The following is a 25901-nucleotide window of genomic DNA, read 5'->3' as shown; positions in this document are numbered from 1 at the left end:
TTAATGATTCTTACGTTTATTTTTATTCCTTCTTCTACATCCTCAAGTGCCTCTCTAAACATTTGTTCACTATAAAAGTTAAACAATAATGGTGATAACTTGCATCCTTGTCTGACTCCTCTCTCCACTGGGAATTCTCCTGTTTCCTCTCCATTTACACACACTGATGCTATTTGTGACCAATATAATCTCTTTAAAATTTCCAAATCATAAGAGTCAATATCAGTATTTTCTAGAATGTCAAAAAGCCTTTCGTGTTTCACTGTATCAAATGCCTTTTCAAAATCCAGAAATCCCCAAAACAACTTTCCACTATGGTTTAGTGTTTTCTCCCCAATAATTCTTAGACAAGTTATAGCCTCTCTAGTTCCTCTGTTGGTTCTGAATCCAAACTGTTCCTCATTCATTTCTTTTTCTATTTTATTCCTAATTCTCTCTAAAATTATTTGCACCAGAATTTTTGCTGTGCGAGTTATAAGACTTATCGTTCTAAAATTGTTACAGTCTAAAACTCCTATCTTTTTTGGAATGGGGATAAAAATTGATCTTCTAAACTCCTCTGGTAATTCTTGTCCTTCATAAATTCCGTTAATAATTTGCCATAACACTTCCATACCTTTTTCACCTATATTCCTTATAAGTTCTATCTGTATACCATCTATTCCAGGGGATTTTCCTTCTTTCATCTTTTGAATTGCTAGATTCAATTCCTCCCTCATGATGCACAGTCTCTGCCCACTATGTTCTTTCCTTTGATTTTCTCCTCTTTCCCTGTCTTCGTAAAGTTTACTTACATATCCTTCTCTGTAATATCTTCTCTTTTTCTATCAGAATTTCACCTCTTTCATTCTTGATTGCTCCAGTCCTTAGCATCTTAGAGTACAAGTATAAATACAATAATGAGTCATACAGCATGTGCATAATGTCACGTATAATGTCATGTGGAGGGTAAAGTCTGACTGTCACCTCCTCGTGGTGCCCTCTGGATGATCTAACGATAGCAGCATTTCTTCTTTTCCCCATCATGGAGACAAATTTCAGTGATTATACTTATGCTACTGTGTACGGGGCAGCCAACGCGACTCTTGATTTGGAAATGATGTCAGAGTTGAGAAATAAGCAATTCATTCCACCCATTACAAGAAATATTAATATCATCCAATGTAATTTAAATGGTATCGTTACCCCAGCAAGCAAAGAAAAACTAAATGAACTATTACTACTAGGTGACAAACATGATGCTGATATTATCTGCATCCAGGAAACCAAATTTTGACAAACAACAGACTAAACATTAAAAACTATGAAATCATAAGACAAGATAGGCCTATGGAATTTGGTCCATAGGCCTATCTTCTGACACTAATCCGAAACTTGTCATATAAAGTTGTTGAGTTAGACATAGTATCAGAAGGAACTGAAATACAAGGAATCCAAATACTGGAACCAAGTAAAAAGCCATTAAACATATTCAATTGTTATCATCCTCCTGACAAACCTGGACCAAATCTTTCCAACCTATCCCATCTTATTGAAGAAAACTCCATTACCTTAGGAGACATGAATAGCAAACACCTGTTATGGGGTTCTGAGGAAATAAACCCAAGAGGAGAAAACCTGGGTAATTTCTTAGATGAAACAGGACTAATAACTTTCACCAGTGGAGAACCTAAGTCTCATTCTTATGGTACAAAAGATGCCCTAGGTATCTCCTGATCTTCACGACAAAGCTATTTGGTCTGTTTTGGAACCACTAGGAAGCGACCATACTCCAATATTAATCAATCTGAACCCAAAAATGACTAGACCCACCCAAAACAGAAAATATCATTGGAACTTCCAGAAGGCAAATTGGGAGAAATACAAGGATGAAGTAAGTAAAATGATGTAAGATCACACATACCATGATGATTTAGACAAAGACTATATAACTTGGAAGAATGCTATCCTAAATGCAGCAAAGAAAAGTATCCCAAAGGGCTACAGGAGAAAAATTATTTCAAACTACACAAAGGTTCACCAGGAACTTGCCAGTAAAATAACTAAACAAAATGAATTATTTAACATCTTAAAAATTGGAAGCTTTCCAGAAACCATTATCGAGTACAACAAGATAAATGCTGAAATTAAACAAAAATATAATATATTACAAAGAACTAGTGGCAAGAATTTTGCCACAACTTAAATCTAAACACTTCAGATACCAAACTTTGGAAACTGACTGCTAATTTACAAAGAGATCTACCAAAGGCAAGTGAGACTGACATGCTAAAAGATCCAGATGGAAATATCAAAATTGAAGATAGGGAGATCGCAAATACTTTGGCCTTTCATTTTCAAAATATAAGCAAATTAAAGATGAATACTAGGAAAGACCATCAAATATCAAAACAGGCTCGACAGCAGAAAAATGCTGCAAACTCCCCAAAACATCAAAACAAACTATTCTGGGATCCATTTACAATCTCTGAATTGGGAGATGCCTTGGAGAGAATAGATATAAATAAATCATGTGGACCAGATAACATACAAGGAATTATGATCAAACATCTTCCTTCCCTAGCTCTAGCTTGGCTACTTCGCCTATACAACAATAGCCTAAAACAATGAAAAGTTCCGAAAGACTGAAAGACAGCCACAATCATACCAATCTTAAAGCCTAACAAGCTGCAAGACCAACCAGGAAGTTATAGACCAATTTCACTGACTTCAATTCCAGGCAAATTAATGGAAAAAATGATACTCCAACGTTTGAATTACTATCTAAACAAAAATAGTATACTACCACATTTTCAGGCTGCCTTTAGAAGAAATCACTCAACAACTGATCAACTTTTCTATTTAACCCAGACAATTCAAGATAACTTCCAGACCAAACCTACCAAATCCACCATTGCAGCTTTTATAGATTTTAGCAATGTCTTTGACAACGTGTGGAGGCAGAAACTCTTTTCCAAACTTTGTCATATTGGAATAGAAGGGAAAGTTCTTAACTGGATCTATGACTTTCTAAGAAATAGAACAATTTGAGTTAAAATAAATAATACCTTTTCCAAGAAAGTGAAAATAAGACAGGGACTCCCTCAAGGTAGCATTTTGAGCTCACTCCTTTTTTCCATCTACTTAAATGACTTAGATAAAAATATAAATAAAGAAACAAAGATAGCTATGTTTGCTGATGATTTGGTCCTATTCTCAGCTCACAACCTAGAAACAGCAGAAGGTCACTTAAACAAAGCCATTGAAAGTTTAGCTATATATACTGTGAAAACCAAAAAATCAAAATTAACCCTACTAAATCAAAAATCTGTGTTTTTACTATTAATAACCACTTCAGAAAGTGGAAACTAAAGATTAAGCTAAACAGTCAACTAATTACATTTAATGAAAACCCCAAATACCTTGGAGTTACTCTGGATCCATCGCTAAGCTTCAATAAACATATCAACAATGTTGCAGTCAGAGCAAAAAGAAGACTAAATATCATGAAAAGTATCTCAGGTAAAGAGTGGGGAGCCGATGCTAAAACCTTAAAAGTCACATATACCTCTATTATCCGTCCCATAATGGAATATGCTTCGCCTATCTGGATGCAAACATCACAGTTTAGACAAGCTTATAAAAATTCAGAAAAATGCAGCTATAATCATATGTGGACTAAGGAATACAACTTCTGGAAAAATAGAAGAATTCGAATCCAACCTTGTTCCTTTAAAAATTAGGTGGCAAGAAAATCTTACCAAATTTGTAGAAAAAAGAGCCAACCTTGCACATCATAGAACAAGTGAACTTTTTAAAAACTGGAAACCAACAAACAGAATAAAGAAAAAATCAACAATGCATGAAATCATAGAAAATAAAATTCCCTTGGATTGTCCAAATAAAATAGTCGACTACCCAGCATTTCCTCCAAATCAAGACAGGAAAAATATAGTTATCAACTTTGAAATAGGGAAACATGAGAAAAAAAGCCTAGAAAACCCTGAAATCTTGAGATCATTAGCCCTTTCAAAAATAATGGAATATGGACCTAACTCAATAAAGATCTATACAGATGGCTCCAAAAATCCAAATGCAATTCTGGGAGTGGCATACTCATCTATGGCTCTCATAATATAGAACTAAAAACAACTAACAGTATTGGATGCAACTCATACCATGCAGAATTAATAGCCATTAACACAGCGCTGCAACATTTGGATAAACAAAACCCAAAGGAGTTTATATTTTTCACAGATTCCTTAGCAGCCCTTCAAGCTATTAAGAACTGCTACACTAGCCATCAAGAAATACTTAGAGACATAGCAAAAAACAAACTACATTAGGATTCCGAAATAATCTTCCAATGGATACCATCCCATGTGGGATTAAAGGGAAACGAAACTGCAGATGAAGTAGCAAAAATGGCCGCAACATCAAGTGATACCACAGATTTCGATCTTTTTAAAAACCACCCAAAAAGAAAACATAAAAAGAATAATTCTTCAGGACATGACTCACCACTGGTACTCAGTAAAAAATCCAGGGGCTACCATCAACTCCAAGTTTAACCGCAGCGCCACTACCATGATCTCTCGTCTCAAGACCGGCCACACAAGACCAATCAAGCTTAGCAATGGCATGAATGTCTTCCCCACCTCAAAACCTGTAACATTGAGGAAGCATCACCAATGCATTTGCTGAACAGTATGAATATTTCCAAATATGAACTCTATAACAAACCAGAAAAGGTGCTGTATAAAATACATGAACTTCACCTCTATGATCTGGTGTAATAATACTATGGGATAATAAAAAAAAATGTCATGTGTTTCAGCTGCAGCTGTACAGTAGAAAGTAACACTATACAGTTCAGAGATGTGGTTATATTATTATTATTATTACATAACACCTCCAGGGAATCCAAAAACATATTGAGGGAGGGGCAACTACTCTACAACTCTCCATCTCTACCAATCGAATACCTTCATCATCTACACCAACAGCATCCACCGCTGACCACCACCAGCACCATTAGTATTTCCACAGACAAATTCACAAACATCCATACCCACTGCAGGATTCAAACCTGCAGCCTTTTGGCTGGAGAGCGGATACGCTAACCACTCGGCCAACCAGGCCTTATAGATATATTTAATTAATTAATTTAAAAATTATAAGAAATTAACAACAATCACTTCCCAAAACTTAGAGATAGGCATGCACTCTATCTGATTAAGATTAGGATGATGGCATAGGCCTTCACATGAACCTACTGTAGTGTAGCATCTTAGTATGGTTCCAGTGAACTCTATGTCTAGCATCAATGGCATGAGAAGAAAGGCCTGAAACTTCAGATTCCAAATATCTTATATAATCTTGATGTTCTTGGATTCTAATAGTAGCAGAATGGCCAGTCTGTCAAAAGTAGCAGAGATGACAAGAACAGGGGTATATGATAAACACCAGGCTAGAAGTGATAATGATAATGTAGCTTTGATAGATGGTAAAAAAGATAAGAGCTTCTGGCTGATTTGAAGGTGGCATACAAATTATATCTGTTAAGGTCCTTGTTATTTGTTCAGATGTTCTTTTAAGACAGGGTATGCTGATCCTTTTAACATCAGATTCTGGAAGAGGGATGATAATTATCAAATATTTTCTGTATCAAGGTCTTGCTGTTGCTGTATCCATTAAGTAAGTTTTATTTATTTCTTCTAACAGAAGAGACTCAGAAGAACAAATTGTGCATGTTTGGTGCACAAGGCTTTTGATAATACCTATTTTTTGTGAAAGATGATGTGAATATATCTGCCTGTAAAGGATGGATTCCTTTAAACAGAAAATTCAATATTATCAGCAGAGTTACTATGTATTAAAGTATCCTAGAAAGGAGGAAACTGTTGCTTAGATTCATGTTCAATAGTGAATTTGATGTGCGTGTGTATATATATATATATATATATATATATATATAAGGAGTTAATTTTTTTCAGATAGAGATTGAAGTAGTTCTGTTTCAGAGTGAGACCAGATTGCAAAGATGTCATCCACAAAACATAGCCAAATGCAAGGTTGAGGAGAAATGGTGTTGTTATTATTATGCAACACCTCCAGGGAGGGCACTTACTCTACGTCTCCACTCAATCCACCTACAATGACTGTAACTACACCAACGCCATCTACCGCCCGCCCATCACCACCACTAGTATTTTCACAGACAATCACAAACATCCATGCCCATGGTGGGATTCGAACCTTTTGGCTGGAGAGCAGATACACTAACACTCGGCCAACCAGGCCAGCAAAAATAATCAGTCAAAACAGGGAATGTAACAATACCCATTGCAGTACCTTTGATCTGCTTAAATAATTTATTATGCCAAGTAAAAGAACTGTCATTGATAGTAAAGTTGAATAATTTGACAATGTCATCAGGGAAATCTACTTGCAAAAGCTGTAGTTTCTCAAAGTGGTGTATTTGTAAACAATGAAATTACATCAAAGGAAACCATCAGTTCAGAATCTTGAAGATGAATATCTTTAATTTTTTCTTTGAAGTCAAAACTATTTTTGATATAAGAGGTGAGTTTTCCAGTAAAGTTTTGTAGAAGTCTTGAAAGATGTTTTACCAAATAATAAGTAATAGATCCTATGCAATTAACTATTGGAAGTAATGGATAACCAGATTTGTGTACTTTTGAATGCCATAAAAGCATGGGGGAGACAAGCACGATGAATCTGCAACTTTTCAATAGTACTGAAATGTTATTATTTCAGCATGAAGATTGGAGAGCTTGTAATTCAGGTAAATTCAGAGGAGAAGGTTTAGCTTTATACAAAAGGTCTGCAATGTCAAACTTTAGCTTGTTAGTGTCATCTGTACATTATTCCCTAATGCCTTTTTTTACACTTACTATAAAGTCTAAATAAGGCAAATGACAAGGTGCTACAGCAATATCTGCACCTATCTAGTAGCATATATAATTAATAACAATATTAAAAAAAATTATATATTTTTATTAATTCATACTCAGCCCATCCAAAGTATAAATGTGCTATAGGTTTACAAAAACCTTTTGTGAGTGGGAACCACAAAGTCCTTGGTAGATGGTAGATAGCTTCTGAGCATAGGAAAGTAGTGTATAGATTATATTTGTGATGAATCTGTGCTATTTGTTCCAATGTTCCTTTCATTTGAGGTATGGAAATTCTTTTCACATCAGAATGTGTTACATGTGATATGATAATTTTCCAGATTATTGTAGTTTTGTTATGATGATTAGCTACTAAATTATTTTTATTATATTTAATTCTTCCAACATAAGAGAATCAGAACAGCAGATTGGATGAGCTCTGCATACAAGACTTTTGATAATACCTATTGTTCATTATAAATGATAGTATGAAGATGGATGGATTTTTTTTGTCAGTGAAGGTTTTCTATAAACGAAAAATTCAATATTGCCTGTAGATGTACAGATTATTCAAACATCCAGAAAGGGAAGACTGTTGTCGGATTCATGTTCAGTAGTGAATTCAATATGGGAGTACAAGGAGTTTATCTAGAAATTGTAGTAACTCCGTGTCTGAATGGAGCCAAACTGCTAAGATATCACGTGCAAATCAAAGCCAGATTTTGAGGCAGGAGAAATGGTACTAAAGAGTTGGTTTTCTAGATTGTTCAATTGTACCATAAAATAATCAGCTAAAGTTGGTGAGATAGGACAGCCCATACCTGTTCTTTCAAAGGAAAGTGAGACCAGTGAGTGTTTTGCGGGTGAGTGCCAGTTGGGTGGAGAGAGTAAAACATGCAATAATAATGTTGAATATTGACAGAAGTCTGGAAATGTTAATGTCACCAGTGATGTTGAAAGTGCAGTAGTGGAAGGTCAGGAAATGAAGAGGATCTCAAGAAGGACGCATTGAATTCATGTATGGTCCTTCACATAGCAAAGAACGAAACTGAAAGTTTGCAGAATCATCAACAGATTAGGAAAGTTAAGAAGAGAAAAAGTAAGAATTGAGAGGTAAGAAACAAGATCATACAAATAAATGAAAGAAAGGGATAAGGAGCATATTTTCTGTGGTGATTCTATAATAAGAGGAGTACTTAATGAAAGTGTGACTAAATCTTGTTTCCCAGGTGCAAAATTTAATAATATTAGTGAAGCTATGAGAATGCAAAAAAAAAAAAAAAAGTAAAGTGAAAGAACTGATTGTTCTGGCAGGCACTAATAACCCACAAGGTGAAAAACATTGTATGAGAGAAGATCAGAAAGAGTTATTGGAAGAGGCAAAAAAAGAAGATCGAGAAGACAAAGACTGTTAGTCTGCTGTCACACTATGATAAATGTGAAATGAGGAGGACAATGATTGCATATGAATCGATACACAGGCTGAGCAGAAGGAATGGTGTAGAGATTGGAGACCTGTGGACTGAATTTGATGGAGAAGGACTTTTATAATGCTGATCAACTGCATGTAATTGGATCTGAAGTTAGGTGTCTAGAGAAAGCTTTGTTCACTGAGTGCATGGAAGCAAAAAAAATCAGGAAAACAAAAGCTATTAAGATGGATGCAGGTGAGTGTGTTCACAGTAACTCATGAGACAAGTGCAAGAATGAAAAAAAAAATAAATAAATAAAAAAAAGAATAATAATAAAAAAATGCACAATCTGGTTCCTTCAAGCAAAATGGGTAGTTGATACAAGGTGTTAAGGTGGTTGGGGAGTAAGGAGATGCTACGGTTTATATATAGTAATACTAGAAGTATCAGGAATAAGAGGGAAGAGTTTTTGACATTGGTTAGTGCAATCTCACCAAAAGTTATAGGCATTAGCGAGACTTGGCTGACAGTAGATGATGTATGTAGAAAGTATTTTTACCTTGGGTATAAATATGTTAAAGATACCAAGTATTTTTAAACCTGGTTTTACTCCATTTCCCAAGTAAGCAAACAGACTAAAAGTCAAGTTTGCGCCTGCAATTGATGCAAGTCTAACTGATCCCACAGGTAGTGCAGGAACAGGGCAACTCGTGGCAAAGGTGGAACAAGCTCCGATCACTAATCTTAATATTTACCCTTAATGCCAAAACACATCTCCAAGAAGGGGATGTGTGATGTTTTGTATTAAAGGCAAGGGGCCACTACCCAGACCGGTTTCGACCTTTATTGAGGTCTCGTCAGTGGGAGCTCGGCTAGAATTAGAAATACCAAGATTTAGTAGTACAGAGCTTGTAAGTATTTCGCCAAAACAAGTTACCATAAGGTGTTTTAACCTTATTATTAAATAAGAATCTCTGGAGGAGATATATAAATGTAGAAAGTATTTTTACCTTGGGTATAAATATGTTAAAGATACCAAGTATTTTTAAACCTGGTTTTACTCCATTTCCCAAGTAAGCAAACAGACTAAAAGTCAAGTTTGCGCCTGCAATTGATGCAAGTCTAACTGATCCCACAGGTAGTGCAGGAACAGGGCAACTCGTGGCAAAGGTGGAACAAGCTCCGATCACTAATCTTAATATTTACCCTTAATGCCAAAACACATCTCCAAGAAGGGGATGTATGATGTTTTGTATTAAAGGCAAGGGGCCACTACCCAGACCGGTTTCGACCTTTATTGAGGTCTCGTCAGTGGGAGCTAGGCTAGAATTAGAAATACCAAGATTTAGTAGTACAGAGCTTGTAAGTATTTCGCCAAAACAAGTTACCATAAGGTGTTTTAACCTTATTATTAAATAAGAATCTCTGGAGGAGATATATAAATGTAGAAAGTATTTTTACCTTGGGTATAAATATGTTAAAGATACCAAGTATTTTTAAACCTGGTTTTACTCCATTTCCCAAGTAAGCAAACAGACTAAAAGTCAATTTTGCGCCTGCAATTGATGCAAGTCTAACTGATCCCACAGGTAGTGCAGGAACAGGGCAACTCGTGGCAAAGGTGGAACAAGCTCCGATCACTAATCTTAATATTTACCCTTAATGCCAAAACACATCTCCAAGAAGGGGATGTATGATGTTTTGTATTAAAGGCAAGGGGCCACTATCCAGACCGGTTTCGACCTTTATTGAGGTCTCGTCAGTGGGAGCTAGGCTAGAATTAGAAATACCAAGATTTAGTAGTACAGAGCTTGTAAGTATTTCGCCAAAACAAGTTACCATAAGGTGTTTTAACCTTATTATTAAATAAGAATCTCTGGAGGAGATATATAAATGTAGAAAGTATTTTTACCTTGGGTATAAATATGTTAAAGATACCAATACTAATTCTAGCCTAGCTCCCACTGACGAGACCTCAATAAAGGTCGAAACCGGTCTGGGTAGTGGCCCCTTGCCTTTAATACAAAACATCATACATCCCCTTCTTGGAGATGTGTTTTGGCATTAAGGGTAAATATTAAGATTAGTGATCGGAGCTTGTTCCACCTTTGCCACGAGTTGCCCTGTTCCTGCACTACCTGTGGGATCAGTTAGACTTGCATCAATTGCAGGCGCAAACTTGACTTTTAGTCTGTTTGCTTACTTGGGAAATGGAGTAAAACCAGGTTTAAAAATACTTGGTATCTTTAACATATTTATACCCAAGGTAAAAATACTTTCTACATTTATATATCTCCTCCAGAGATTCTTATTTAATAATAAGGTTAAAACACCTTATGGTAACTTGTTTTGGCGAAATACTTACAAGCTCTGTACTACTAAATCTTGGTATTTCTAATTCTAGCCTAGCTCCCACTGACGAGACCTCAATAAAGGTCGAAACCGGTCTGGGTAGTGGCCCCTTGCCTTTAATACAAAACATCATACATCCCCTTCTTGGAGATGTGTTTTGGCATTAAGGGTAAATATTAAGATTAGTGATCGGAGCTTGTTCCACCTTTGCCACGAGTTGCCCTGTTCCTGCACTACCTGTGGGATCAGTTAGACTTGCATCAATTGCAGGCGCAAACTTGACTTTTAGTCTGTTTGCTTACTTGGGAAATGGAGTAAAACCAGGTTTAAAAATACTTGGTATCTTTAACAGTAGATGATGTAATTACAGGTATACAGAATATGAGTGATTTTCAGGGAAGGCAGAAAAGATGGGGGGGGGGGAGGCACTGCTGACGATAGCAGATGAACTGTAGACAAAAAGGGTGGGAGACAAGCATATGGATGGTAGTTAATTTGAGGTAATCTGGTGTGTAAGCAACAGACTGCTACTATAGACCATGGGATGCAAAGAATGATGTAGAAGCATGCAGCAGAAAATTAGCATGAGCACAGTTCAAGTAATTACTACAAGAGATAAAGGAGGAAAGATCACATAGCAGGAAGGAAATGAAATTTATACACCTACTAAAAGATAATTACTTGAATCAGCATATGATGGAGGCAACTTGGGGAATGAGTGTTGGCACTGGTCATAGAATCAGATCTATCCATAACTAAGGTGGCCACATTGCCTCTGATTGGGGAAGAGTAATCATAAGGTTTTGATATGGAATTTTCAGTCAAGAAGGGAGTAATAATACTTGTAGTAATACTTCTAGTATTACTACAAGACAGGTTATTATGACAAGATTAACAGGAAGCTTGAAACAAAGCCATGGTCTAAGAATTCACAAGGGAAGAAGGTTAGCAGTGCATGGAAGATAGTCAAGGAGTATCTGAAGAAATCAACATCAAACTGGAGAAATTGAGTGGGAGTTGCAAGAAAGGTGACCAGTATGATAAGGAAAGCAAAATCAGATTATGAGGAGAAATTAGCTGAGCAGACAAAGGAAATCCCAAAGAGTTTTTGCTATATGGTAAGCAAAAGAAAGAATGACTATGGAAGAATAACATTAAAAAATATTAATGGTAGTGAGGTGAAAAAAGCAGACAAAATAGTTGAATTACTGAGCGAGCACTTCGCAAGGGTTTATCATCCACATGAGGATGCTGCTATGAGAGATGTGACAGCGAGAACAGAGGCTGTGAATTAGATGAATACTGCATAATGTTGATATAAATAAGACTGTAGGATTAGATAGGACAGTGGTGGCGAACCTTTTTATGTGAGCGTGCCAAACGTTTACATATTGAGTTGCTGATGTGCCGGCGAGTGCCAAAAATTTATAAATCAAGTTGCTGATGTTCCGGGCAGTTTTTAATAGGGGAAAAATGAATTAATTAATAATATTATATAATTATTATTATTATCAATACCCGACCTCCATGGAGTCGGAGACTCATCGTGGGAGGTACTCACCATTGCATACAATGCTCATCCAACCTCGTCTTAAACTGATTCAATGTGTCCACATACACAACACACTCAGGCAATGCATCCCACTCATCAACCACCCTCCATGCAAAGAACCTGCTTCTCACTCCTTTGCTCACACCCTACTTATACAGTTTCCAGCAATGGCCTCTTGTTCTACTTCCCTCTCCAATTCTATGAAAAATCTCTTCCATATCTACCTGATAACAACCCCTGACCAGTTTATATGTCTCAATCATATTCCCCCCCCCCTTCCTCCTATTCATGAGGCTCTGCAACTTACATTCCCTCAATCTGTCCTCATACTCCACATTCCCAAGACCACTGACTACCTTTGTGAATCTTCTCTGTACCCTTTTCAACATATCCTCGTCACCATGAAAACCCAGTGACCAAATCTGTGCACAATAATCCATATGAAGTCTGATCAAGGCCTTATACAATGGAATCATAACCTCTCTATTTCTGCATGTCAGGGTTCTCTGCATCATTGCCATTATTCGATGTGATGTCTTCACAACTTATGCAATGTGGCCCCTGAATTTCAGGTCCTTGTCCACCATCACACCTAGATCTCTCATCTTCTCTACTTCTGTTAAAGTTTCCTCACCAATGTAGTATACTTGGCATCCCGTCATTGCTTACCAAATCTCAAAACTTGGCAACATTGAACTGACAGTTCCACTTACCTGCCCATTCATGCAATCTATTCAAGTCTTCTTGTAAAGCATTAACATCAGCCTGACTGTGCATTGCTCTCCCCATCTGCAAACAGCTGGATATCACTAGTTAAACCCAACACAATATCATTAACATACAAATTGAAACAATGGGCCCAAAATAATATACCCCAAAAAATAAGTGTTTCACTCAAAATAATATACCTCACGAATTTATATTTTATAAATAATTATTTATAATTTTATAAATAACATATTATGAATTTTTATTCTATTTATAATATTATTCAGTGTAAAATTTATTATTGTATTATTAAATTGATTTATATGATGTTGGTTTGAAAGAAAAAAAAAAAACGGTAGTGAGAAAAATATTTATGCACATTAACTCACCATAGAAGTCAGCTGAGCAGGGGAAGCAGCAGAAGGATGTCAACTTGTCAGCGAAATGCTTACTGTATTTACTCGAATATAACTCGCACCCCTGATTTTACTTTATGAAAAAAAAAAGACATCAAAAAGTTTTGCATATTATCTCGCACACTAATGTTCATGTCGAGGTGATAGTAACTCGCTCCAAGCGGTAACGACATGCCCTCCCCCAACAGACATTATATTGCAGATGCAAGAAAAACAAGTGTAGTTTTATTGTATCCCTGAATAAGGTACAGAGGCTTTTGCAGTCTGTGTAATATATTTCTCAACAAATAGTGTGATTTTAATTAGCACTGTTTTTATTCCTGTCTCTAATTGCACTATTATTGTCCCCCTCCCACAGAAACTATGATGTATAGACTCAAGGAAAACCATATTTTGCACTGAAACACAGTACCTAACTAAAAACTACTGTCAATTTTTCAATTACATGAAATAAGTTCCATGTAATTGAAAAGTTTGTTTTATTGCATTTGAAATTCTCGATGTCATTATGACAGATCACAAAGGCTAACTTAAAATAAAATTCTACCACGAATTGAAACATGCCATATAATTATGGCGACCATACATCCTTTATTTCACTGCTCTGTCCTTTAGATTTATTTTTTTTCTAAAATGGTCATTTTGTCCTTTATTTTGTGAATTGAAATAGTAAATTGAATATTGATGCCAACATATTTAAAGATGCAATTCATAAATTTTACCAAACCTGCAATGATTATTTAAATAACTGGGACAACTCTTTCGTGGAAATGAAAGTATTTGAATGGGTCCTACTACAAGAAATCTCTCTGCGGGCAAAGATAGAGGAAAGTGTTTTATTCATTTCCAGTCAGTGGAACTTAAATATAAATGACGGCAAACTATTTGATGAAGTTTTGTGTATTAAAAGTTATGTCACCAGTGAAAAGATCGAAGAATGGCGACAAAATGATGAGTCCTGCCGATGTAGATGGGTTGAAAATTTTAAATATTTCGGAGATAAACACATATCTTTTAAAAACATTTTAAAAATTGTTCAATTTTGCTTATATCTCCCTGTATCTAATGCCCCCCACTGAACACGTATTTTCATTAGTGATCAATACGCGAACCAGTGAAAAAACCAATTAAAAATCGAAACATTGAAAGCATGCATTTATACCAAATGGAACTCTGACATGAATTGCATACAGTTTTATGAATTTTTAAAACACAAATCTGATTTATTAAAAAAAAATTTATTCTTGTGAAAAGTATCAAAATTAAAATTTTTTAAGTAATAATATGTTTGTTTAAAATGCTATGTAAAAATAAAAAGCTTTATTTTAAAATAAAGCTTTTTAGTTTTAGTGAAAGAAATACAACTTTTTATTTTATTATTTTTTTTATGAAACAATTTCTGATTTGTCCTTTATTTTCTCCAAAAAAATATGGTCACTGTACATGTAATGCATGTGTGAGTTCGCTTGCCAACTCAAACACAAACAAGCAGGCATAAAATTCAACCAAGGGTTGAAACTTTGTGTGAGTTGAGCCTGCCAGTAATGAGAAGTTTCGCCAGAACGATAAACAACACCCCGTTGTGAATGTGTTAAAACTAGAAAATATATAGTGAATGTTGTTATGAGTTTCAGATGTTATGGAATTCGGTTGAAGAGAATTAGCATTTCAATTCAACACTTGTCGGTTTCCTTTGGATCATGTGATCTTTTGTTAATACCGCACCAATCATATGCATGTCTTTGTAGCTGCTCTCTCGTGTAAAACAAAATTTAACTTGTACGTATTGTAATAACTAAAAAAAAAAAAAAAAGTTAAATAATTTATAAGCATATAAAAGGATATCACCTGTAAATCGTTGGCATGCCAGCAAAATTCTCGAACGTGCCACCTCTGGAACGCATGCCATAGTTCGCCATCTATGAGATAGGATATCAGCTTGCATTTTATGAGAATGTGCAAAGGAACTGGCCATGCCTCTGATTGGGCTGTTAAACTTAATTCTCAGCTCTGGTAAAGTTCCAAAGGAGTGAAAGGAGGGCAAAATAATTCCATTGCATAAAGGAGGCTCTAAGGACTGTGATAGAAAATTACAGACCAATCAGTATTTCAAAAGTGGTGATAAAAGTATCAAAAACAAAATTCGGGAATGGATGGATAAGAATATAATACTCTTATCCACCTTCTATAATACTCTTCTATAATACACAATATAATACTCTTGTCCCCCTTCCCCTATTATATAATATAATGGGGGAGGGGGGACATTCTTTTGTAAGCTCTTCAGTCCTATCTTAGTAATTTACTAACTTTTTATAACAGAGTGACAGCTGAGTTGAATAAAGAGTATAGCTACACAAATACTGCTGGATTTTGCAAAGGAATCCAACAGAATACCACATGAAACTCTGTTATACAAACTGGAAAAAATAGGGATGAATATGAAACTAGTCATGTGGATACAAGGATGATTGATGGATAGATACCAAAAAAGTAGTATGTGAAGAAGTGGAATCCAGGAGGAAAGCAGGTAACTAGCAGTGTGCTTGGACCACTACTGTTTAATTTGTACATAAATGATATTGGGAAATAATTGAAGGGAAATATTTAGTTGTTTGATGATGATGCAAAAATGGGTAGTGGAGTAGTTAATTATTCTACAAGCTCCTGATATTAACTACCACCACACAAAAGACAATCTTGAGAGCTTGTAGAATGATTTAAGTAGGTTGACAGTATGGGCAAAAGATAATGGATACTAGTTTCAGGTTGAAAAGTGTAAAGTTATCCGTTTTGGGATATGAAAATATTACAAGCTGTGTATACCACATTGATGGAATTTTTACTTCAGGAAACTGATGAAGCTAGGGATTTGGAGGTTGTAGTTGAAGTTCATGTAACTTACTGCTAAGGTTGCCTTGGTTATTGAAGCACAGACACTAATAAGCAGAGATATGGAGTTGTCATTCTTCTTTATAATTCCTTGATATGTCCATATCTGAATTACTGTGCTCAGGTATGGTCATCTGGGTTTCTTAGTGATGAAATTGATACTGTCGGATTTTGCAAATGTGTCACAACTGGGTTACTTGTATGTAGAGGCTAATGACTTCACATCAGTTGCCTTATATATATATATATATAGTATAGGGGTTGCAGATATTTTTTTTTTTTTTGCGGGGGATGACAAAATGTATTTGAGTTTTTTGGAAAGAGCTGTCATTGAAATAAATAGCCTTTGCTCTGTTATATGGTATAAATTACAGATGCCAAGAAATTTATTATTGGTTTCATCCTTCATTCAAGTGTAAGCAAACAAAGTTTGTCCATAAGGATATGCACATTGCATTATGAGATAAGCATATCCTTATGCGTATCTCATAATGCAATAAGATACGCATTGCATTATGAGACAAAGTTTGTCCGTAAGGATATGCACATTGCATTATGAGATACGCATTGCATTATGAGACAAAGTTTGTCCATAAGGATATGCACATTGCATTATGAGACAAAGTTTGTTTGCTTACACTTGAATAAAGGATGAAACCAATAATAAATTTCTTGGCATCTGTAATTTATAGCACATAACAGAGCAAAGGCTATTTATTTCAATGACAGCTCTTGTCAAAAAACTCAAATATATTTTGTCACCCCCCCCCCCAAATATCTGCAACCCCTATACTATATACTAAATATTACATTCATCTCCTTGGACACAATATAACAAAGAAAAACTGTTCCCATGTTTTAGATGTAGGGGATAGAAAGTGTTTCTTTGTTCCAATGTTCAAGAAGGCATGCCCAATAAGTTTTCTTTGTTATAGTTCTCCTGCATCTTGAAAGATATCTAAAGTGCTAAATAAATATAATCTCTACACCATTTTTAAACCACAAATTAAAATAGCAATCCTTACTCTGTTCATCTAAGAACAAATTCCATCCTTCATCACATCCAAGAGCATATAAGGTAACCTCTGACTGTAACTTAGCCTACTATGGACAGAGTATATGCTAACATCTGCTTTGAAGAACATAAGAAATGCTTTTGCTACCATGATTATGGCAAATCAGGACTGACATGCTATGTTTTGGATACAGGATTAGACCGAAGAAAACTGCAGCACAGAGGTTATAAATCTGAGAAACTTGTTTTGGAGTCAGCCACAGTGAAGCATTCTCCGCATATCTCAGCAAGCATGGTTTCATTAATTTACCAAAAATTTGGGAAGCAGTCATTTTATGATCAATTCCAAGCCTAACAGTTGTGAACTTCTTTTTTCCACCATTACAGAGCATCAAAATAGGACATCAGTTCTTTTGCTTATTAAACTTTTGAATTATTTTCACCATCACTTGATTATAACAAATTTAGTTTAATCCTTTATCCAAGTGTGAGCAAACAAAGTTTGCGCCTGAAAGTATCTTCAGGACTGGGTTAAGGTGGTACACACCAGGGCAACTCGTTGCAAAGGTGGAGCAAGATACCAACACTCCTATCCTAGGAGGATATAGGTGGAGATGACCTGCAAATGCTTCTGCCTGATATCTCGACTTGGGCCTGGCTCCCACTGAAGAGACCTCAATAAAGGTCGAAACCGGTCTGGGTAGTGGCCCTTCCCTTAATGCATAACAATAGACATATCCGCAAGGAGATGTGTTTTGCATTATAGGAGATACAGGATAGGAGTGTTGGTATCTTGCTCCACCTTTGCAACGAGTTGCCCTGGTGTGTACCACCTTAACCCAGTCCTGAAGATACTTTCAGGCGCAAACTTTGTTTGCTCACACTTGGATAAAGGATTAAACTAAATTTATTATACTCTAACCAAGTGGAAAATAAACTTTCAACATCACTTGATTATTAGTGCCCGTGTACCACCACAAGTTTTTTGTGCTCTGAAGATGCTGATTTGAATTCCAGCAAAATATTAATAGCTTAATAAATACCTTATTTATTTTGTTCTTGTAGCATGGAGTTTATTACTACTAAACATAAGATGAATAACTGCTATTTTTGAAGTGGTATATTGTCTAGAGGAATGCCCATTTCCTTGAATGAATTTAAGAAAGGCATGAAAGACTGTGTCAACTATAATGGGCCTTCTGCAATTAGCTGTGAGACTGTAGAGGTACTCAAATGATGATGACAATAATAAAAGTGCAATTCAAATTCAAAAATTGATTTAAAAAATTACTTACTTCTATATCTTTGCTAAGAGATGTTCTGTGCTTTTGAAGAATATGGATTGATTCACTGTAGGACATTCTACAAAAAAATTAAATAATAATACTTGCTAATAGTAATACATTATTTGAGTCAGCCATTTCTAGAAAAATCTTAAATACAGACTAGGTAACATAAAATTTTAGATTAGAGTACTTGTTTTTCAAAAGCTGTGTGTTATATCAGGAGAAAGTCATTACTCACTCATATTTTTATTAAATTACCTTTATTTTTTATATATTTTTGCTTTTTATTTGAATTCCAACGACGAAAAGTTGCGAACACGCAGCTTTTCGTGGATGGAATTTTATATAATTTGTTGAGCCCTGACTCAACAAATTATATAAAATTCTACTTGTCATGCAAAAAATGTAGTGTCCAAGATCCATAATTTTTTTTTTTTTAAAGATATGTCTCAATAAGTCAAGGAGCACTATAAAGTGATTAGTGATGCTGCCTTTGTGTTTCTTAAAGCTAAAAAAATATTTTGTCCAATCTGTATTTACTTGTCAGTTGCAAAATCTACATGGCATCTACTTGGTATTCACACCTACAGTCATTTGGTTGTAGAGAGCAGATGCTATCCACTCAGTCTATTCATTTCTGTATAATTTGCAAGAGTATATGCCAGAAAATTATAATTAAAAATGTCAAATTCTATAAATATTGATTTTAATATTGATTTGCTTACTTCAAGGTATGCATTCTGAGTCAACCTTGTGCATATGATTCACTGCTATCACATGCTATGACATCCAACTTTGATCAGCATTAAAGGGAAGTCTGAGAGAACGTGTTGTTTTTCTCGGACTTCCTGTTTACTGATCCAAAAACTATAACCATCACTAACCTGAGTGATGGTTGTGGTTTTTGGATCAGTACTTTGTGCATAGTAATCCCATAGGAACCCCCAGACCCATCCCAGCAACTATGGGATGGGTCTGTGGAGTTTTTGAATATTATTAGCTTTGTTTTTTCAGGATTCATAATATATATATATAGATGCCGTTTTCAGTTAGTGATCAGATTGATGTCATATCTGTGTAAGTAGTTGCATTGTTGTGAATGGATACTATGGCCGTGTCATCTGTATAATAATAATAATAATAATTTATATTAAACACAAGTAATCTTTTTGTTTTTTTGAGATTCTAAATCATCAAATAACTAAGTGGTCTTTGATATAAATCAAAGAGCTCACTTAGTATCACAAATATATAATAAATAAATGCAGAATAATATATTTTATAGAATATATGAGAAAAAAGTGGGTGCCAAAAAATAGTACTTACACGTGGTGTCAAAATAAATTCAACATTATAAATTCATTCATTTGAAATGAATACTTCTATGTTAATTTTCAAAAATTATTTTTTCCTTGTTAACTTGAGATAGAATTTTAACAGGTATGATTCCTATATTTCTAGGATGCCAGAAGATCGAAACATTTATTTTCATTATAGACTATGCATTAACAGCAGTCATAAATCATATTTACCGTAAGACATTGTAAAATCTCTCATGATAAGTAACTTATCATGTTTGTTTTTACATGTTTTTCTAAGGAGATTGCACTTAAAGAAATATTAATTTGGCCTGCAATAATCTTGTATTTGTAATAACTTAACCATGGGCCTTGATTAAAATAATGTGGCACATGATGTTATTATATAATGCGGTTATCCCATGTGCATATATGGCAATTTCAAAAGGCACATGAAGTATGATGTTATCATGTTTGGATGTCAATATATGATCACATAATGGAAGTTTTGAGAGATGTGCATGAGTACAATGGAAGTCCAGGCCTATATAAGGTGAAATGTTGAGGACTTTGTCTTGGGTTTCTCAATCTTCTCTTACTTGGGTCTGCTGCCATGTGAGGTCTGTTGTCGGTAATCAAAAGAGAAGCTCTGTAGGTCTTAGATTTCAAAACCTTCTCTTGCCTGGGTCTGCTGCCATATGAGGTCCATTGTCGGGAATCAAAAGAGAAGCATCGTAGGTCTGAGGGTTCTTAATCATCTCCTATCTGGGTCTGCTGCCAGGAGAAGTACTGTGTCCATCATTGGGACATCTCGCTAAGAAAGAGCTGCACATTGCTGGCATGTTGAAGGTCCTGAAGGGCACAGAATAATCGCTGATTCGGACAAAGAAAAAAATTTGGTGGGAGATTAAGAAAGAGCCAGCATTTTCGTGTGAACAAAAGATTCATAGCAAAGGCAGTGCTGAATGAGAATTGTAAATACTTACATATGTGATATTTCCGAGCAAGAACGTACATCAAGTGTGTCTGCTTATGGGTACAATAAGATTGTGTAAGTTAACAAGTGAAATATCACTTCAGGTGTGTCTTAATCTCAACTGTGTATAATTAATTATTGTAAGAGGAAGAAGAGTACTGTACTAGATAATGTAAATTAATATTGATTTAAGCTTACTCAAAGTATGCATTATTTTCAGTTTGTGTATGTATGTATGAATAACATGATATTCTAGGTTGTGATTTAACTTTAAGGCAAGAAATATAGAACTAAGTCTGAATCAGGAAGAATTGAAATTGACAAAAACTTGTAATGCGATTGTATGTATATATGTTAATGAGGATCAGACTGTATAAATATTCCTTTTTGATTTAATTAAATGGTTTGTGAACAACATATTGGACTGATTATGTCAATGCACTATCCTGAAAATTTTGAACCTGCATAAGATAAAATTCAATTAAAAGTGATCAATAATCAAGCCTTGAGTAATTAAATGTAAAGATTAACATAAGCGAAGAATGCTAACAATAGTTGCTTTGTCTTTAGTTTAAAATCTTATAATCTCACACTCAATACATAGTCTAACTGACAGTCATAAAACAAATAAATTTGTTAGACTATAGAGTGTAAGAATGTAAGATGTAGTAGAAATAAATATATGACAGCAGTCAACCATTCACAATAGTCCAAGAAGTTTAAGTAAGGAACAACAAAGATAAAGCAGGGTTGAGAAATACGTAACAGAAATACACAACGTTTAAACTATATGTACAGATCCTTTAATACTAACAAAATTTACTGGCAATTCTCAAGCACTTAGGTTTTCAAGAACATGTATGGTAAGTTTTTTGAGTGGTTGCATTAACTAATATATGACTTTTGAATAAAGATTACTAAATAGCTTATTGAATGTACTTTTGTCAGAATACATAGGACTGTTTTGACTCGGCTCTTTACACAACAGAAGGGTGTGACTAAACAGGATCAGTACTAAATCATAACCAAATAATATTGGTATAGCTCATTGGAAGTGGCATGTGCCATTCATGGCACTTCAATAAGGAAATACCGTGAGTAGGCATATTTAAATAAATTATAAAACTGGAAAATTATAATCATGTAAAATATTATTTATTAGTATAATTTTTGCCTGAGCATCACAGGCAATTTCAGTACAAGGTTGAACAATAACTGACAATTCCAAAAGGTGCCACCTAAGTAGCTAATGCAAGATACCTAAAAAAGGTCATAAAATTTCCTAACTTAAAAAAAAAACTTACATAAAATAAAAAATAAAAAATTAAATAATATATATATATATATACAGTAAAACCACATTTTAAACAAAATTTTGACAGGTATGATTCCTATATTTCTAGGATGCCAGAAGATCAAAAAATTTATTTTCATTATAGACTATGCATTAACAGCAGTCATAAATCATATTTACCGTAAGACATTGTAAAATCTCTCATGATATTTTACAATTTTTACGCTTTCCTACCATTTACATCATTTTCTGTTGGTCCCGTCTTAAGGCCTATTCTTACGATATAATGTTTTCCCACAATTAACAATAATAAATTTAGTTTAATCCTTTATCCAAGTGTGTGCAAACAAAGTTTGCGCCTGAAAGTATCTTCAGGATTGGGGTAAAGTGATACAACACCGGGCGACTCTTTGCAAAGGTGGAGCAAGCTACCAACACTCCTATCTCAGTATCTCCCATAATGCAAAACACATCTCCTTGTGGATATGTATAATGTTATGCATAACATTATACCCCAATTTACCCCAATTATACCCCACTTTACCCCAATCCTGAAGATACTTTCAGGCGCAAACTTTGTTTGCACACACTTGGATAAAGGATTAAACTAAATTTATTATAGTCTGACCAAGTGAAAAATAAACTTTCAACATCTTTCACCACCATTAACAACTTGACGTGGGATTTATTTCCCATGATTTGTGGGTTTTTCTCAAGCGGCAACACTGATTTTCGAATCGATTTCCTCTCATTCAACTCGATTTCTGCGGAAATCTGTGCATTTCTGTTCCCAGATGGCGTTGCTTTCGACTGTACTTTCGTTTCTGCCATCACAGTGACTTGCATGCTTGCAGCAGCAATGTAATGATGAGCAATACCGTGATTTTTCGATCACAATATGAATTGATACTGTGAAGTTTCATATCAGTAATTTTAAACTGTCAGTAGTTCATGGCACCCATAATGTGTTGTGATGCGATTTCACATTCATAGTGCTGTATTGAAATCGTGAACAAGGATCATACACAAATTGTGAAATCACATTCACACTTCTACCAAGTAACAGTTGTTATTCGTGAATATTAGATATCAGTGAATAAATCACAGTTTGTGAAATATTGCTTCACTAGCTTGCAGTGTTGGTGTTCATAGTCGCAATTCAGAAGCATGTGGTATATTGTAGAATTTCTGCTACGTAATTTAGCGTGTGATAGTTGCTTTCAAGTTGCGGTGGTGGATGATCCATGTTAGTAACATGGAGAAAAAAAACAGAAAAGAAAATGTATTTCAGTAGAAGAAAAGATGGCAATTCTGTGACGTGTAGATTGGCATGTCGGAATAATTACGCAATTAGCAAAGATCTTGGACTCTCCGTGTCCACTTTGAACACGATAGTAAAAAACAGGTCAAGCATTAAACTCAATGCAAAGCAAATCTGGCGCTATGTCAAAAAAAAAAAAAAACGAAAACATATCCGGACATCGACATACGATGAATTGGATAAACTTGTCTTGGAGGGATTTGTTTCTACGAGTCAGGTATTCCAGTCGTTGTACTATACTCCGAGTGAAAGCCCTTGAATTTGCTGCGAGGTTGGGGATTAATGGTTTTACTGTGTCAAATGGATGAATCAATCATTTCAAGACTCATCACAATATTGTGTATAATCAAGTGTGTGTTGAAAGTAGGTTTGGTAGGTTCTTGATCACAGTCTTTTTCAACCACTTCTTGCAGGGGAAACTGTAAACCAGTGGAAACATGAACTAAAGACTATTATTCAGGACTATGAACCAAAAAATATTTTTAATGTTGATGAAACTGGGCTCTTTTATAACATTCTGCAAGTAAAACATTATGTTTTAAAGGAGAGAAGTGTCACGGTGGAAAACTCAGCAAGCAGAGGGTAACTGTTTTGCTCATGGCCAATGCTGATGGATCAGGAAAATTACCTCCATTGCTAATTGGTAAATTTAAAATTTTATTTTAAATTTTAAAATTTTATTAAATTTTTAAAATTTAATAAATTAAATTTTAAAAAGCCAAGGTGTTTTAAGAACGTGAAAAATCTGCCTAATCCACCATTCATGCTCTGGATGCTAAAATGGGGGCAAATCACCGCAAAATACTACTACTACTGCTAGACAAATGTCCTGCACACCCTGAAGATCTGCAGCTCAGAAACATTAGATTAGTGTTCTTTCCCCCTAATTGTACAAGTGAGCTTCAGCCATTAGATCTGGACATCATCTATGCATTTAAATGGAAATATAGAAAAATGCTTATTGAAAAAGCTGTGTTTATGCATGATAATGATATGGACCCAAAACAAATGACCATATCAATCCTTGATGTCATGCATTATGTGGCCAAAGAATGGTTGCATGTTACTCCTGAAACCATATCCAACTGTTTCTGGAAGGCAGGATTTACTTTTGTGGAAGAGGAGGAACAACTATAGGAGGAAGAAGAAGATATGTCAGAGCCCAACAACTGGTATGTGAAGAATGAGTCTTTCTCATTTCAAGACTATGTTGATGTTGATGCTGGTGTGATCACATCAATGGTACCAAGTGTAGAAGACATCCTTTCCAACCACCTTGTTGAAGAAGTGGTTGAAGAAGAAGACTGTGATCAAGAACCTACCATCCCTACTAGGAAGCTGTCTCTGTTTTGAAGCAGTATATTGCAAGTGCATCAAGAGACGAGGGGGCATTTAATGCCTTATATGCTGTGGAGAGGCAGGTGGAACTTATAAGAATGCAGAAAAAGCAAAAACAATCAACAATTAAAGATTTTTTTTAAATAGATAAATTGGAAATTCATTTATTTTCAGTTATTAAATTTTGCAATCTAGTATGTAGTCACATACTAGCAGCAAGTCATCTTTTAGCCTTTTATTAATGTTTTTTACATTTCCTGCTATTTACACTTTTTTCCACCAGTCCCCTGGGAAGTGTAAAAAAGGGGTTTTACTCTATATATTAGCCAGATTTCCTGGCCGAGTGGTTAGCATATCTGCTCTCCAGACAAAAGGCTGCGGGTTCGATCCCACCGTGGGCATAGATGTTTGTGATTGTCTGTGAAAATACTATGGTGGTGGGCAGTAGATGGCATTGCTGTAGTTCCGGTTCGTTGTAGTTGGTGGATTGAGTGGTAGAGATAGAGAGTTGTGGAGTAAGCCCCCCCCCCCCTTGATGTGTCTTTGGACTCCCTGGAGGTGTCACATAATAAAAAAAATAATAATATATATATACACACACACACACAATTAAAAAAAAGTTAGGAAAGATTAGCTGATTTAAAAAGTACTATCTCCCACAAAGGGGGATAGATGTAGACCACCTGCCTTTTGACTGGGATGGTGATGAGATTCAGCTTGGATATAATGGCCTGTATGAATCTTCTTTCTAAAAATGCAATTCATCCAAGGATCCAATTCACCCTACAGGAAGAAGTAAATAAGCAATTAGCCTCTTTAGATCTTTTAATTCTTCGCCAACTAGATGGTAACTTTCATTTCTCAGTTTTTAGGAAAAAGACTCATACAGGCCATTATAACCATGCTGAATCTCATCACCATCCCAGTCAAAAGACTGGAACTATTAAAACACTGGTTCATCGGGCCCACTCCTTTCTTCAGATGAGATATTACAGAAAGAATTGCAACATATTATTTCCACTTTTTTATCTAATGGTTATAAGAATTCTTTCATCAAAAGAGGAGGTTTGAGCAGTTTTGGTATCTCTACCTCCTCAAATACAGAAGAAATAACTCATATTCCTGTCCCTTATGTACAAGGCATG

General features: G+C 35.2%; 1 protein-coding gene across 4 annotated transcripts in view; it reads right to left on the bottom strand.

The window, feature by feature from the left end:
• The window catches only part of AsnRS-m (asparagine--tRNA ligase, mitochondrial), a 202884-nt gene that overhangs the window by 54819 nt on the left and 122164 nt on the right, over positions 1–25901 (bottom strand). For all 4 annotated transcript variants that reach the window (XM_090402537.1, XM_090402539.1, XM_090402536.1 and 1 more), the window contains exon 9: positions 18539–18605. In XM_090402537.1, the coding sequence (XP_090258663.1) occupies positions 18539–18605 (67 nt within the window). The remainder of the gene's footprint in view (positions 1–18538; positions 18606–25901) is intronic.

This window comes from Typopeltis vanoorti, chromosome 13 (assembly GCF_054136105.1).
Source record: "Typopeltis vanoorti isolate ZY-2024b chromosome 13, IOZ_Tvanoo_1.0, whole genome shotgun sequence".
NCBI lineage: Eukaryota > Metazoa > Arthropoda > Arachnida > Uropygi > Thelyphonidae > Typopeltis > Typopeltis vanoorti.
The sequence above is the reverse complement of the archived record's forward strand: the minus strand, read 5'-3'. Positions and strand labels throughout refer to the sequence as shown.